General features: G+C 35.6%; 1 protein-coding gene across 2 annotated transcripts in view; it reads right to left on the minus strand.

Moving 5' to 3' along the window:
- LOC122291704 overlaps positions 1-14198 on the minus strand; it is a 48246-nt gene extending 34048 nt beyond the window's left edge. For both annotated transcript variants that reach the window (XM_043099592.1, XM_043099591.1), the window contains exons 1-4: positions 13901-14198; positions 12232-12951; positions 3730-3936; positions 3304-3615 (exon numbers count right to left, since the gene is read on the minus strand). In XM_043099592.1, coding sequence (XP_042955526.1) covers positions 3304-3615; positions 3730-3936; positions 12232-12951; positions 13901-14080 — 1419 coding nt within the window. In that variant the 5' untranslated portion in view covers positions 14081-14198. The remainder of the gene's footprint in view (positions 1-3303; positions 3616-3729; positions 3937-12231; positions 12952-13900) is intronic.
- Between the last annotated feature and the right edge of the window lie 1819 nt (positions 14199-16017).

Here is a 16017-nt window from a genome sequence, read left to right on the forward strand (position 1 = left end):
CCAAGGAGACACGGCTTTAAAAGATGCTTATCCTACAATTTTTAGTATTGCTCAGGAAAAAGAAGCTACGGTTGCTGATTTGAGGATAATCAATCAAAGCTCTCAGGAGTGAAATATTAGCCTTACCAGGGATGCCCATGATTGGGAATTGTATGGTCTAGTGGAATTTTTTTTTTTTGATAAATATGTATGCTCTAGTGGAATTTTATAACTTGCTGTATAATTTCCCTATTGTTGCCACAACTGAAGATGTGCTGGTATGGAGTCCTTCTAGAAAAGGGAAGTTCTCAGTTCACTCTTTTTATGAAGTTATTACCTTGCAACAAAGGCACAGTTTCCCTTGGAAGAATATTTGAAGAAGTAAAGCACCCACCAAGGCCGCATTCTTTGTATGAACAACAGTTCTAGGGAAGATTCTGACCATTGATAATCTTAGAAGACATGGCCTCATAATTATGAACTGGTGCTATTTGTGTCGAAATAGTGGTGAAACAGTGGACCACTTACTCCTACATTGTGAGTTTGCTCGTGAGATATGGAACTACTTCTTCAGCAGAATGGGAATAGCATGGGTAATTGCCCTACATGAAGTAATAAAAATTGAAATGCTGTCCCAGACTGTGTTGCTCCGGCTATATGGCTGGACAAAGCTTATTTGTAATGGTTGTTACTATTGGTTATGCTAATTGAAGATATTATTTTATAAAAAAAAAAAATGAAATGCTACTACTAAGATATAGCCATCATGGATTGTAATGAGATTCATAAACAAACCGAATGTAGATGGACTTCTAATGCTCTTGATTCACAAGAAGCAAGTTGACTCAAGAGGCCTTTTGAAGAGTTGAAGATCCAAAAAGTGTTAAAAAGTATAGTGGGTGACAAAGCTCCAGGCCTAGATCTCTATTACTTTCTTTCAAACTTTTTGGGAAGTGATCAAAGATAATATCATGTGAGTCTTACACAAATTCCATGAAAATGAAAGGTTTGAGAAGAGCCAAAATGCAACCTTCATTGCTCTCATTCCCAAAAACTTGGGTGTGACAAAGGTAAAAGATTATCATCCCATTAGCTTGGTGAGTAGAATTACAACATCCTCTTGAAAGTCTTGGCAAATATATTGAGCATGGTGGTGGAAAAGATAAATATCAATGCCTCGGAGTGCCTTGTAAGAGGTAGGCAAATTCTTGACTCGATGCTTATCACTAATGAATACTTGGATAGTAGGCAAAGGTCAAAAGAGTTGGGGCTGCAAGCTAGACATGGAAGAGGCCTTCAATCGAGTAAATTGGAGATTCTTCCTTTATATGCTTGAAAGATGTGGTTTTGGTATGAAATGCTGCTTATGGATCAAATATTGTATCTCTACCACATACTTCTCTATTTTGATGAATGGCACACCAATCAATGGGTTTTTTTAAAAGCTTCTGAGGCTTGAGACAATGTGATCCTCCATCTCCATTATTTTTTGTTTTCATAATGGAAGCTTATGGTAAGATGACCTCATTTGGGAAAATGGATAATGAGTTCCAAATGGATAATGAGTTCAAATTTCATTTGGTAAAATGGACAACAGTAAGTTCAGGAATTCAGAAGGTAAATTGGATATTTGGCATGACATACAGTGTGATGATACGGCAATCAAGGAAGCTTATCCAAATATCTTCAGTACAGCAAGAATGCAGGAAGCCGTGATTGCTGGCCTTTTAGTCTTATCCAATGGTGTACCCCAATGGAATATTACATCCTTTAGGGATACTCAAGATCGGGAAGTTGATGCGGTTCTACTCAAATGAGGGAGGATATGAAGATAAAATTTCATGGCGCCCCTTCAAGAAAGGGAAGTTCACCGTTCAATCTTTCTACCAACCCCTTAACACAAATAATGCAAATCCATTCCCATGGATGAGTATAAGGGAAGAAGCCAACCCGAGTAGACTTCCAAAGCTGACAAAGGCTCTTCTTTGTATGGACAGCTTCCCACGGGAAGATCCACACTTTAGACAACTTCAAGAAACGCCAAGTCATTGTCATGAATTGGTGTTGCACGTGCAAAAAGAATGGGAAGTTCGTTTATCATCTACTATTTCACTATGAGATTGACATGACCTTATAGAATGAAATCTTTTTTAAGATGGGTTTAGATTGGGGGATACCAAGAAGGGTGATCGGTCTTCAAGCTTCTTGAAGAGACTTCTGGGGCAATTCATAGATTGCAGCAATATGGAAGATAATTTTGATATGCCTATGGTGGTGTTTTGGAGGGAGAGGAACGATCAAAGCTTTGAAGATTGCGAGTAGTCAATAGAGGAATTTAGAATTTTCTTTTTTATTACTTTATTCCATTGGACGATTGTAATTGATGTTAATGGCATGAACTTTCATGAATTTCTTGTATCACTAGATTATCATGCATATGTGATGCTCTGGTATATGTCTCGTGCACTTGGGCTATGCCTATCTTTATTATCAATTCAAATTTGTTTACCAATCAAAAAAAATATATTTATATATATAGCATTTTTTACCTACGGGAAAGGGCTCTTACAAGACGTTCTCCCTCTTGGCAATAGGAAGTGAAACCAATGCACAACCTAGACACACAAAGATGCATGTGGGCCACAATAAGTTTAAAGATTAATTACCGTATGATAAGTGTGTGATATTACATCTGTTTCATAAATTTTGCAAAGAAAATCCAGCTTAAAAACATTTTACCGTGTGATGTACCATTTCTTGACTATTTGACACATTTTTTGGCATTTAAAATGTCCCAAGTAATGATGACAAAGAGACTGCAGGCCAAAGCTAGAGGAGTTAGGCTATTAGGATTGTATTCGAGCTTGTTGTAAAACATTATGGTTTTTACATAAGAATATTCAAAAGTGGAATATTATTACCTATCAAAAAAAATTCAAAAGTGGAACGATAGTCTCATGCTAGGTTGATAATTAACACTCCATTGCATGAAAAATACACTTAAAAGCGTCAAACTCACCAAAATGCACAATAATAGGCAGGATAATTTTATTTAGGAATAATAAGATTTCAATATTTATAACGGGGAAAATAAACCAAAGCAACACGCATGCCTGTGGATTTGCAGGAGAATTTATAATCTACAGCAAGCCCAAACCATGAATGTTAAATAAATGAATAGGTATTTGAACCAAAGTATATAGCAGACAATAACATAAGATAATAATATAAATGATATTAGAGAATACCAAGTTTTTGCAGCATAGTTTAGAATGTATTAACATTATGCAGCAGAAAAAGAATCTAAAGTATTAGTGGAATTACCTGATCATATCTAAACTCTAATTTTGCCAAAAGATATTCTAGCTTTTCCTGGATCATTTTGTAGTAACTGTCTCTTGCCAGTACCATGGCTTCTACATTTGCTTTGCAGAAAGTTACAGGAGATGTATAAGATGGATAACTGCTTGAAAAACCACTCCAGCATGGAAGAAAATCCTCGTAAGTATGGTCCCCAGTGGAAACAAATACATACAATTCAAGCAATTTCATTATCACTTGAACCTGCTGACCGGCTCTGACAAGCGGAATTAAGAAGTCCTTTAGAAAACAAGGAATAGCAACTGCATCTCGCTCCTGAGGTTAACAGTTCCCAACCATGATAATTAACTTTTAGAATAAAAGCTAAAATATGGGGAAAAAAAGAAAATCTTCTCAGCTCAAGTTCAAAGTTACAATAGACAACAATACCCTGATATTTGACAATGGGAAGTCAACAGATATGCCAGCTTTACCATGTGGATTAGGCGGTATATTGTTTGCATATTCTACTATAAATTCCTCATAAGGATCACTAATCTCAGCTTTAAATATCCATGATCTGATGAAACCACAATATGGTTCACATGACCTATGAAAGAGAAACTTGAGTACTGCACGATGCGCAGGATCAGCAACCTAAAACAACAATTTTTGTCCAAACACTCATTAGCAAAAGCGTAAAAATATGGTTAAGAATTGTTCATTATTTAAATAATGGAAAAGGGATATCCACAAAAAAGGGGAACAATGTCCACAGCAAAATCACAAGTTATTCAATCAACAGAGTTTGGTACAGAAATCACTAGAACTTGTGCAAAAAATGCACAGTGGTAACAGATCTCGTCCAAAGTCATTTCAAGGATGTTTGGACATAAGACTTTCTTCAAAATTTCTGAAACGTTTGAAAAAATTTCTAAGATGGGTTTTGTGATGATTTTGTTAAAGCAGTGGGACTTTTTAAAACTATGTTTGGATTTAAAGTTTTTTGAGAATTTGCATGTTTTCTAGAGAAGTAATTAACATGATCGTGAGAGAGAAGTAATTAACAGGTAAGAAATCAGAAATCTTAAAGATGAGATTTTTAAAATGGGGTAGATTTTTATCAATATTCTTCTTATATGAGCTGTCACTATTGACTTCGATGGGCAGAACCTACAAGACTCTTGTATCTATTTCCTCTTCTTCACAGATGTTACACTTGTAGACTTCCTGTGTACTTAGGTTCCATCTTTTGCACGCACTTATTAATAAATTACCTATCGAAACATATGGGTGAGAATTGTCACACACATAAAAGGAGCCATTTGGAAAATTATACATTTTGTGTATTTTACTTCTAAGTTTTCGTGGGTTTTCATAGGCTTTTTAAAAGTGTTAAAAAAGGTTGTTTAAGGACTAGGATTAAAAAGTAACAAGGCCCAACCCATATCCTAATAGGTTAACCAGAAAAGAATCAATAAAACATTAGAAATTCTTTAAAAAAATGATTTCTTTTTATGGCTAATCTGCCTTTAGGGATAAATACTTATCAACAAACCTTTATAGGGATAAACCATAAAAATTAAGACTCTTTCTTCCAAAAATACATGCTGTCAGATTTTACTAGAGGTTCCATGAGTTGTTCACAAACTTTTCTCCAAGGAAACCTAGTCCAATAAAGAGTTAAAACCCTGTTTTTGATGTAGCCCAGCAATAGAATAAGTTCTCTTATAAATAGGATCCTCAACCCTATCAAATCAACTCTCCCATAACTTGCCCTTCCTGCTGCCCCTTTTCAGCAACACAAAAAGTTTTTCAGCTACTCTCCTTACCTTAACATAAACCATACTACGTGCCTCTCCTTGGTGATTTAGGTGAGTTTTCTACAAATTTTCTAGAGGCCATTGGACTGGGGATTATCCCATTGAATTACCCAAGGTGCACTTACGGAAAATTCCTTACTGAGGGCCTGTGCACCCCTGGGATTAGTCAGGACGCTATTCCTAGACACCTGGTGCCAATCAGAAAAAAGTTTTCTACAAATTTTTTCAAGACTTCTCAATAAGATTTCAAGATTAGTTTTCGAATAACCTTCATATCCTTTTTTTTTTATAAGTAAATAACCTTCATATCCTTCTTGAATGATTAGTGCAAAATTATTTCTTTTATAGAAAATTCCATCCAAATTTATACTCATCCAATCTCAGTTTTTTTTTCTCTTGGAAGAAAGAAAAAAGGCGATTGAACATGGAAACTAGTGTAGGGCATTGATTGTTTACAAGTGATTGCTAGGTTAATATTTTCATTAGTTTCTGGATTGTTTTGAATCTAAAGACTGAGGTGAGTAGATATAATTATACACTTATTGTTTCAGATGTTCAATGACGACTTTTGAAAAATGTGTTTTTAAGTAAATGATATATATTGACCCTTTCTTTGGAAGTCCCTTTTAATGTACCATACATGAAATGACATAAATTATTAGTTTACTCCAATGTTTTATGCTCCACCTACCACTATAGTTGTGCTATAAATGTACTGATGTTAAAAAGATGTTTATGTTAGGAAAAATGTAGGTAAAAATGTGGTTAAGTGCAAATTATCATGGCCAAAGTACTTCACTTACAAAAAGTGTAGCACATATACAAAAAGTTGCATTGGCTCTTTTTTCAGCAAACTTAAAGCGCAAAATTTTTTTTTATAGTTTTTTGAAAAAAAAAACACATACGAAATATCCATTTCAACCATTACCATTTGTCTGGACCATCAATTTGAATGAAGTAGATAAGGAAGTAGATGAGGGATACAAATCTTAAAGTTAATCCTAGCTTATAACTAAGGGATACAAATCTCAATGGTAATCCTAGCTTAATAACTAAGATGATTATGTACTTTAGAATTTTCTCTTATCGCCTCTATTAGCATAGAAGTCAATATCTAAAATCCTTGGGCGTTTTTTTTCATTGCCTTGGGAATAATTTGATTCAACCATGTGCTTTATTTTGATTATGGATATTGAATATCAGGGTTGTGTATATTTTGCAAAGCAAGAGAATAATTATATAAAACACTGTTTAAATTTTATGTAATTAGGATCAATGATCAGTTTATGTGAGTTTTCATTAACTAGTTCTTATATAATTGAACAACATAAAGGAGCATGGGAGCGTGCTTAGAGTGATGACTCAATCATGAAAATTGTTTTAAGCATAAAAATATCATTTTGACAGTCTAAACGAGGAAACAGATTTAAAAACACATTGTTTTAAGATGGTGCCTTCTTCATTGTTTTGAGAAAAGGAGAATCAATGGACCACCTTCTTCTTCAGTGTGATTTGGTTAAGGCTTTATGGGATGAAATTTTTACTAGGCTTGGTATTGAATGGGTAATGCCTAGGAGGGTGGTAGATTTATTGTCATGTTGGAGAGGAATTTCAGGCAATCATCAAATTGTGGCTGTTTGGAAGATGGTGCCTTTATGTCTAATGTGGTGTACTTGGAATGAGAGGAATGGTCGTTGTTTTGATAATAGGGAACGTTCGATGGGAGGGATTCAATATTTTTTTCTTCCATACATTGTTACTTTGGGCTTTGGCTATTTTATTGAATGGGACTAGTTTTAATGACTTGTATGCTGTTTTTCACAGCTATTAGCTTGTAATTAGGTTTCTCTCTTGTATACTTCATGTGTACTTGGACTTTGCCTAATTATGTGGATTTATAAATTCTTCTTACTTGTAAAAAAAAACATATTGTTTTAAGCACAAGTGCTGGAAGGCCAAATAGTGGAATATAATTTAGTAAACTGATAGTTTACAAATAAGATTGATACATTGATTTAAGGGAAGTTCTTTTTATTTTTTGAAGCTAAGGTGTGGGGTAAGTAGATATGAGCATACCCTTATTGTTTCAAATTTTCAGTCATGACTTTAAAAAAATATCTTTAATACAAGTTATGTGACAACCTGGACTTAGCCAAGTCCTTGCCTGTTTTTGACAACCCTCAAGAAATCTTGGGCTTTTATTTATTTAAAATTATTTGCCATGATGTAATTAGCATTTTAGCCCATAAGAGAGGCCCAGCAAGGCCTTAGGATTTCGGCCAGCACACTAGATTGTAGTACAAAAAAACCCTCGAGGGTTTTGGGTACACACCCAACCCACCAAAACCCATGGCCTTTTTTCATACATTCAGGGCCCAACGAATCTGGACCAAATAGTGGGGCGAAGGGTGAGAGAATTAGGGTTTGGTGTAGCCTCAAAACCTTAGCACGCCATCCATGGCAAGAACATCATATTTTGACCCTTGTCATTCATGTAGAGGGGAAGGAGGATTCTTCTAGAAGTAATCAAGAGGCACCTAGGGAAGACAAGGGATACTCAGCCATTGCACCCACACACACCAACCACCCACTTTACCCTTGCCATTTGTCAAAACCATGTGAGTTCCAAGGAAGATTGCATGGGAAAGGGCACATAGGGGAGCTCAAAGGACAAAAATCACAACCCACAAAGAGTTAGGGTTTCGGCCAAGGTGAGATACACGCCCATCCTAGAAGAGCCAATAACTTCATTGCCAAGTGTCACACATGCATTTGAGAGGGGAGTTTCTAGAAAGAAGCAATAATTAGGAGTGGAAGAGGCACATTGGGACAAGGCAAAAACCTAGTCTCTAGATTTCGCCGCACACACACGCCACTCTCTCACACCCACACACCACATGTCATTCACCTAGGAAATTGTCACTATACGCCACCCCAAGAAGCTAGGGAAGAGGAAGAGACCTTGTGGGGAAATGAGAGGGGTGGCCAAAACACACACACATGCCACTTGCCAAGTGGCAAGCATGCACACGTTCATCCTCCCAAGGATGATTGTGATTTTGTGTATTGACCATTTAGCCATCAAATTCATTGAACCTAGAAGCGTGAAGACACTGAAGAGGGGCACTCTTGGAAACTAGGGTTTCAGATGAAGGGTCTCACACGCCACTTGTCAATGGGACTCTTGATTTTCCCAAAGCAACACAATGATGAGAAAGATGAAGAGGGGTTTCGGCCATTGTGCCACATGGCATCCATGCATAAGTCTTTTACATTTTCAAGGTTAAAGTGTGAGAGAAGGAATAAAAGGGGAGGGGCGGACAGGTGAAGAGTCTTTTTGGGCAAATTTCGAATTCTCAAACACTTTACTCTTGCTTCTTTTCTCCTCCCACATGTCTAAGCCTTTCTCGCCACCTTCTTGCCACCCAAACACTCGTGTCCCTCACCTCTCATCTCCTCCAACCTCCAGAAAAGGGAGGAAACTAAGGTTGTCGCTTTCTAAGGAAGAGGGCACACAGTACAACCACACAACCTTCTCTCTCTCTCTCTCTCTCTCTCTCTCTCTCTCTCTCTCTCTCTCTTGAAGGATCTTTGAGAGAAAACTAGAGTTTTCTCAAAGTTGGGAGGCCGAAACCCTAAGCGATGATCTTCACCCCATGTCAAAGTTGTTTCGGCCATAACACATCACAAGCATCTTACACCGAGCCAAGCACACACATACCACACGTCCAAGACCTAGCTTAGATCAAGGAAGAGGGACACGAGCATCACAACACCAAAGGCCTCTAGGCCGAGCTCTTAGAGTACCTCTATGAACAAGATAAAACCCCTAGCACCTTCCCACAAGAACATTAGGGTTGTGTTCTTTTAAATTCTAACTATTGAATAAACCTTTTTACAGCTTGGTCATATTGCTTTTGCTTGGATCTTTGTAAGTGGACCTTCAACCTACTCTTGGATAATATGTGTATATGCCGTGTGAACTTGCACTTCCATGTTATTGTATGATCTAGTTGAATGGATGAAATCTCTTAAGATGCCGTGCTTTGTATTCGGATCTATATGATTATGTTGCCATGTTATTTGATGATGTTATATCGAACATGTTAAAAGTTATAAGTTCATGTTACTTTTGCAAAATCATGCTTACAAGTATTTATGTGTTTGGGCAAGCATAGTGAATGGTGTTTATGAAATTGTTTTACCATCTGATAAGTGTTGAGTGCCATTGTTCATATGTGTAAACCAAGTATTCGCATGTTCTAATATTTTCAAGCCATAACATGAGATGCATATTGCTTGGTGTGTGATTGCATGAATCTCGGCATACATGATTACATGGTTCATGAAAAGAAAGAAGCATCTAAGTCCATGTCACATGCATCTGGGTTTGTGCATTGTTTTCAAATAAACGAGTTACTAAATGTTTTATCACAACCCCAAATGCTAAGGCGGGGGAATGTCTTAGTGGAACTCTTCTGTCCACTTTGGAGTGTATAAATTGGAGTGGTAACTCCTGGGTCAACTAACTACAGCCAGCAGACCTCAAACGGATCCTTTTCAAAGAATGTAGGAGCGAGACAGCACCTAAAACTAGTGAGTGCCTATATGTGTTGTGTGCGGTGAAGGCAAATATGACGAACTGCCGCATAAGAATAAGACATAGTCACCCCTGCCAAATGGGACATAAGGCGATGCGGTAACTAGCGGGGAACACACAGTGCTTAGGGGAGCCATGAGGTTACAAGTAAGGATAAGTCCATATGTAATATATGTGTATTAAATTGTTCAAAGGGCAAAGGAAAAGGATGTGATTTGAAAATTCAAAAGAACTCTATCACATGATATTGAAAAGTCAAATTGGATAAGTGAATTTTCTATGTCAAGTACATCTCCATGCATTCATTTCATGGTTCACCTTTGTATGCTTATATTATCGTTTGTATGTTGTTTGTTTACTTAATGATATTTCTTGAAATCTCACCGTGGTAGTTTCCACTACTATTCCCAATCCAGAATGGTAGAAGTTGTTACAGGACAAGAGCCCAATAATGGGGAAACACAAGAGAGTGGATCCCCCACCCGCGAAGAAGGCCCTGAAGAGCCCTGGGCACTCAATAGAGCCATCCATAGAAGATAGGCTCATAGCGACCGACCACCTCATAAGTGAAGTATTGGAGCTTTTCGAGATTTTAAGGAAAATTATCAACAAGGACAAGGCAAAATAGAGAAGGCCTTACAAGGTTTTGAGATGGATTTTAATTTTGTTGCTTAGAAAAGGGAAATGATTTTAAGATGTTATCTTTTCGGACCCTCTTGTATCTTGGGAAATTTGAACAATGAAATCTTTTTGGGATTTTAGTTTAAAGGTAACATGGTATTTTGCAAAATTGCTCTCAATCTTACTTAGACTTACATGAATTTCCTCTATGGTTTATTTCATACTGCTAGAACTACAATAAGAGCATTGCATCTTAACTGTCATATACGAGAGTATGTAACCTTGAGTTACATGTCCCGACGCTTCAGTCACCATCCAATCCCAAGTGGGGGCCAAGGGCGACACAAGTTATAACTTCTTACCCTTTATGTGGAAGTCTCTTTTGACGTATGATATGTTATGTTATCAAATGCAAGTTTATTCAAATATTTTAAGCTACATGTTTTTGTATTGTTTCATCGTTTTTTTTTTTTTTTTTTTTTTGTGAGAAAGATGAGAATTAAAGGAATGAAAGATGGTACTGCAACAAAAAGGCAAAAGTGACCATCAATATATGGTCCATGAGATTTTCCCACTCAAGTGTGCCATAATTTATCGAGTGTTATTTAGGGTCAGTCTTGGAGGAGAATTTCATACCAAACCGATTCTTTTGGTCCACCAAAAGTCTGGACCGAACCGGACCGCTTTCGTTCGGTCCGGTTGGTCTTATCAGGGTGTTTCGATCAGGGTCATTTTTTTCTTCTTTTCAACTTTTTTAAACAAATTATATAAAGTAATAATAAAATAATTAAGTGAATGATTTAATCTAAGTTATCTAACTAAGTATAAACTTAACTAATTTAGTATTTAATTGAGTATAATAAATGAATAATGTCAATAGTATGTGCATTTTCAATAATTAATAGTTAATACCTTGTCTTAAAAATCTTAACCTTTAATATTTTAAATAATCCAAGCATAAATAATTAGGTTAGAAGAAAATTAAATAATTACTTGCTTTCAATTTATATAACTATTTAAAAAATTATAAAATATCATATAAAAAAATTATTTAAAATTTTATATATTAAAGTCGGCTAGTCCGGTCTGGGGTGAAAAAACCCCACCCTGAGATTGGACCGAAAACCAGATTTCCTTACTTTCTTGGACCGAGACCGACCAGTTCCTTAATTGGTGCAGTTCGGACCAATCAAAACCAGTTGGTCCAGTCCAGACAAATCGAAACTAGTTAGTTTTTTTGGTCCAGAACAAAAAACCTTACACCCCTAGTGTTATTGTTATCTTATATGCAACTTCACTTGTTGGCCACAAGAATGTCCTTGAGATTCTTATGATCACCAATGCACATAGAAGAAATAGATGTGTATTGAACATGCAAAAGTTCAAATGAAAATTGCTTTTTATGACATTTGTGCAATGTTCATATTGTGATTTTGTAGAGTTTTCTCAAAAATAGTTTTTCAAAGATATAAATATTTGATAATCTTATTTAATGCATGATATATCTATAAACAAAGTACTCTACTCATTTTGTTATTATGTATTAATTATTTGTCATTGATGACCATCCTACAAGCCAAGGAAACTAGGGACAAAGTTGTTACCTAGAGGAAGCTTAATAATAACTACTTATAGAATTTTGGTCAGTTTGCTACTAAAGGCATTAGAGATAGAGTATGTTCTTTAGGTTTGTTTTTATGACGTGACGACATGTTATATTGTTTAAGTTCATTCATAAAGTTTGCTTAGATGTTTAATTAATAGAATCTTTGCACAATGGTATGAGCAAGTAGTATCTTGTCCCTAAGAGAAGGGGGTGTTAAAGTCCTGTAAAAGGATGCAAAAATTCTAGGCCAATGAGCAAAAGAAGTATAATTTAAGCAAGCACAATGAAAAAATTAAGCAAACCTGTAGCAGTTTATACAAATATGTGAGTAGATCCCCTCCTTTGTAGAAGTTACAAAATGCAGAGGCTGCTTTAGCACTTAGGTGTTCGAAAGAAGAGGTCGAGAAGCAGACAGCTACATTATGTAGGTTACAAATATTTCCCAGAGCTTCAATCAACGTCCTCAACTCCTTTGTGTGCAGGTACAGCTCCACTAGTGTAATTTCTGAATGCACAACACTGGTAAAACATCCTACCATATACGATGCATGCAAAGGCATACCAACCTTCCTTGATGAATGTCTGAAACCTACTGATGCATATAAGGTGTCCAGTGCACACATGTACCCTTCTAAAACCTTTCCAACTGCAGCAGCAAATGCCTGATTGACAAGACTATATGGACGGCACTTTTTGTCATGCACTTCAATGTCACCATAAATTTGATTTTCTGCAGATTCAGATATCTCTCTCTTTCCCGTCAAACTTTCATCCAAATTCAAATTTGTAAAGTAGTCTACAAATTGATGGAGAAGAAAAACTAGAGAACCCGAGCAGCCAATGGAGTTCAGGATCTTTCCCAAAGCATGAGTGCTTGAAGACCGGTTCCACAAACTTGGAATTTGATGGAAGGTCCTATCAGCTGGATCAGAACAAAAGGCAGCAGAAAGCTTTTCAATCCTGATAAGTGCTGATTTTACGCCTTGCAGTGCATACATGGCCAACCTCACCATACTTTCCTCCTAGCCCCAGAAGTTTGCATCTATTAGTTTAGACAAGAATATACACACCTAAACAGAAAATAGCTGTACCTAAATTTTATTGTCAAATTTCTAGCTTACAAATTCAGAATAGAAGACTGACTCATAGAAATCCATTTATTTGACAAAAAAGACGTGTCTATTAAAGCCTCAACAGAAACAGGTGTAATTAATTTGTGTAAAGTGCACAAAACAAATATTTGAAAGCATAACGACAAGGAATGCCCAAACCACATCTATGCTATTAAAGGACTAATCAATGTCAAAATTGGAGCCCCTTAAATTTCATTATAAAGGGAAGTATAACAACCCAAGGAATGCCCAAACCACATTTATACTCCAAAAGGACTAGTCAATGTCACAACTGGAGCCCCTTAAAATTCATTATAAAGGATGAGAACTTATCCTTCACAAGCAATGTGCGATCTCATTCGCCACGTTCCTGTATATAATTTGAGGTATTACAATTTTCTCATCTTAAATTCCATTCTCTTTGAGCCATTCCATTATAGGTGGCATATCTCAAGTCCCATGCTCAGAAAATTGTAGGTTGCATTAATGGTGTGGAAACTAGTTGCACTAATAACTGCGTAAGATTTTTCTCAAAAAAAAGTTACTACTATGTTAGAGGTGTGTTTTTCAAATGGGTTGCAGTGGAAGCAGGGTGGCCATTTTGGGTTTCTGAATAACATTTGAACGAAAGTCCTAGTAATTGGATTTGCAGGATATTAGATATACATACATCATCTTCGTCATCAGCCTTTATGGGTTACATCAAAGTAAAACAACCACCAGGAAATGAATATATTCATCATTCAGAAAAGCATTTCGAAATGCCAATTAAATGGTGCATTTCGCACAATTTAGTGACTGAACGATGCAGAATAGAAACTCTAAAAGACTATATGTATCTAAGAGAAGTGGGACTTACGGAGAGAGTCGATGCGTCGTAGAGGGGCTGAGACTGAGAGGAAGATGATAAATGGGAAAGAGAACGTGGTCCTCCGTCTCCGCTTTCGGACGGGATCGATTCCCAAGTCCTCGGAGGAAGCCATGGATCTTCAACTTTAAGCTTCTCAAACAACGACGCGAAATTTGAATCCACTGCCATTTCCCTTCGCGTCTACTGCGAGGTCGACCCTCTTGTACTTTCCAACAGATCCATTTGCCTTTCGAGCGCGGCTACTCACTTGGCCCGCCTAAAACTCCAAAAGACAGCAATACTTGAGTGATACGGAAAAATGAGTTACATATACTTACGCATTTATTTATTGTTAGTTTTTTTTTTAAATTTAAAATAATTTTATAATTTTTAGTCTATTAATAACTGAGACATGGAAAAATAAATTTTTTTAAATTTTTATTAAATATACTAGGTGAAAGCAACGTGCAATGCACATTTGCTTAGTTTATATATAATTTTTTTTTGTTAAGAAATAATTTTTTATTAATAAAGACTTAATATTTTTGGTTAATTAAATAACTATCAATGTAATGTTTATGTAATTGATAAATAATTATACGTTGTGATATATTATAAAATAAGACCATTAATAGAATTTATAACATTGTCCTATAAATGAACATCGCCCATAGTTTAATGAAAGTTATCTGAGATAATTTTGATTTTAGGATGACGATCCAGCATTTTCCTCATCTTGCACTGCTTCAATAGAGAGGATATTAAACTGCCTATATTTTTTCTCCTTCAATTTCTCTGGATCTGCATAGACTTGAATCTTCCAAAATTTTTTTGATAATTTCTCTACAATGCATTTAACATGCGGTTGATTTTCCTACAAAATAAATTTTGAATAGGTTTACATAATTAATAAAAAAAAAAAACCCAATTTTTTTTGTAATTGATTCATTATAACAAAACTAAACTTTTGAAGAAAAATTAAAGAGATACCTCTCCAGCATGTTCCATCAATTCAACTGCTGAACAACCAAGTGCTTGTTCTGCTACTTCACCAAACATAGTAGCAGCTAGCTTTCCAGTATTATCGTCCAGTTCGACATATGCCCTAGCACTTTAAATGTGTTGAATATATTAATTTAAATTTGAATAGTGTCAAATTATGAATTAAATCAGACATAAATTATAAATTAAAATTGTAAGATACATACCGTGGTTTGCAGACCCCTTGGTTTTTGCAATACATGCAAATGAAGCTTTCATTGTATTTATATCCAGTTCCTTTATTACAGCCAATGCATGACATGTAATAAAATACTTGGGTAAAGTCAGTAACATTTATCTTCGCATTTATTCAAAATTTTGCTTTCTACATTAAATTATAATAAATTTTTAGAATGAATGTTTGTGTGAATATTTTAATTTATTAGTAATAAAATAATATTTACTAATAAAATAATATTTACCGCCATGGGTTGTAAACCCTTAATCAACCCTGCAATATCACAATTCTTCACAATTTCCCGAATACCAACAGATGACAGTGGTGCAGATGGGTATGTCAAGGATCTTGCAATAATACTTTTAATTATCAAATCGTTATTCTCCGCCCTTAAAATTCAGAAAAGAATAATAATGTAAGGAAATGAAATATACATGTAAATTAATTAATCACATAAATAACGCTAATAAAAATGCATTAATATGTAATTGTTAATTTTGAAGAGTTACAATTGCTTCATTGCAGCTGCCTGGGGAAGAAGAGGATTGATTATAAAGGTACTTGATGGACGTGATGATAGAGACAATCCTTCGTTGAAATTGAGATCAATATTAGTGGTAGTATATACGATATGGAAAAATATCTAAGCTATTTTATTATTATAAATACCGTTATATGGATTATATGGAACAACCCAACGATTATCCAAATTTTGCCCTCTGACTTTGACAGTTACTCCATTGTTAGAACGCCTATATATTGGGAAGCAATCATTTCCAACGGTTGTAGCAGATGCGTAATTCTTTGGATAATTACTTTTGCAACAACCATTTTTTTTATGCAAACATTTGATGGGTTCAACACTCCACATGGCCCATGTATCATATGCTTTACAACAGCGTTATGC

Source organism: Carya illinoinensis, chromosome 13, assembly GCF_018687715.1.
Source record: "Carya illinoinensis cultivar Pawnee chromosome 13, C.illinoinensisPawnee_v1, whole genome shotgun sequence".
NCBI classification, from domain to species: Eukaryota; Viridiplantae; Streptophyta; class Magnoliopsida; order Fagales; family Juglandaceae; genus Carya; species Carya illinoinensis.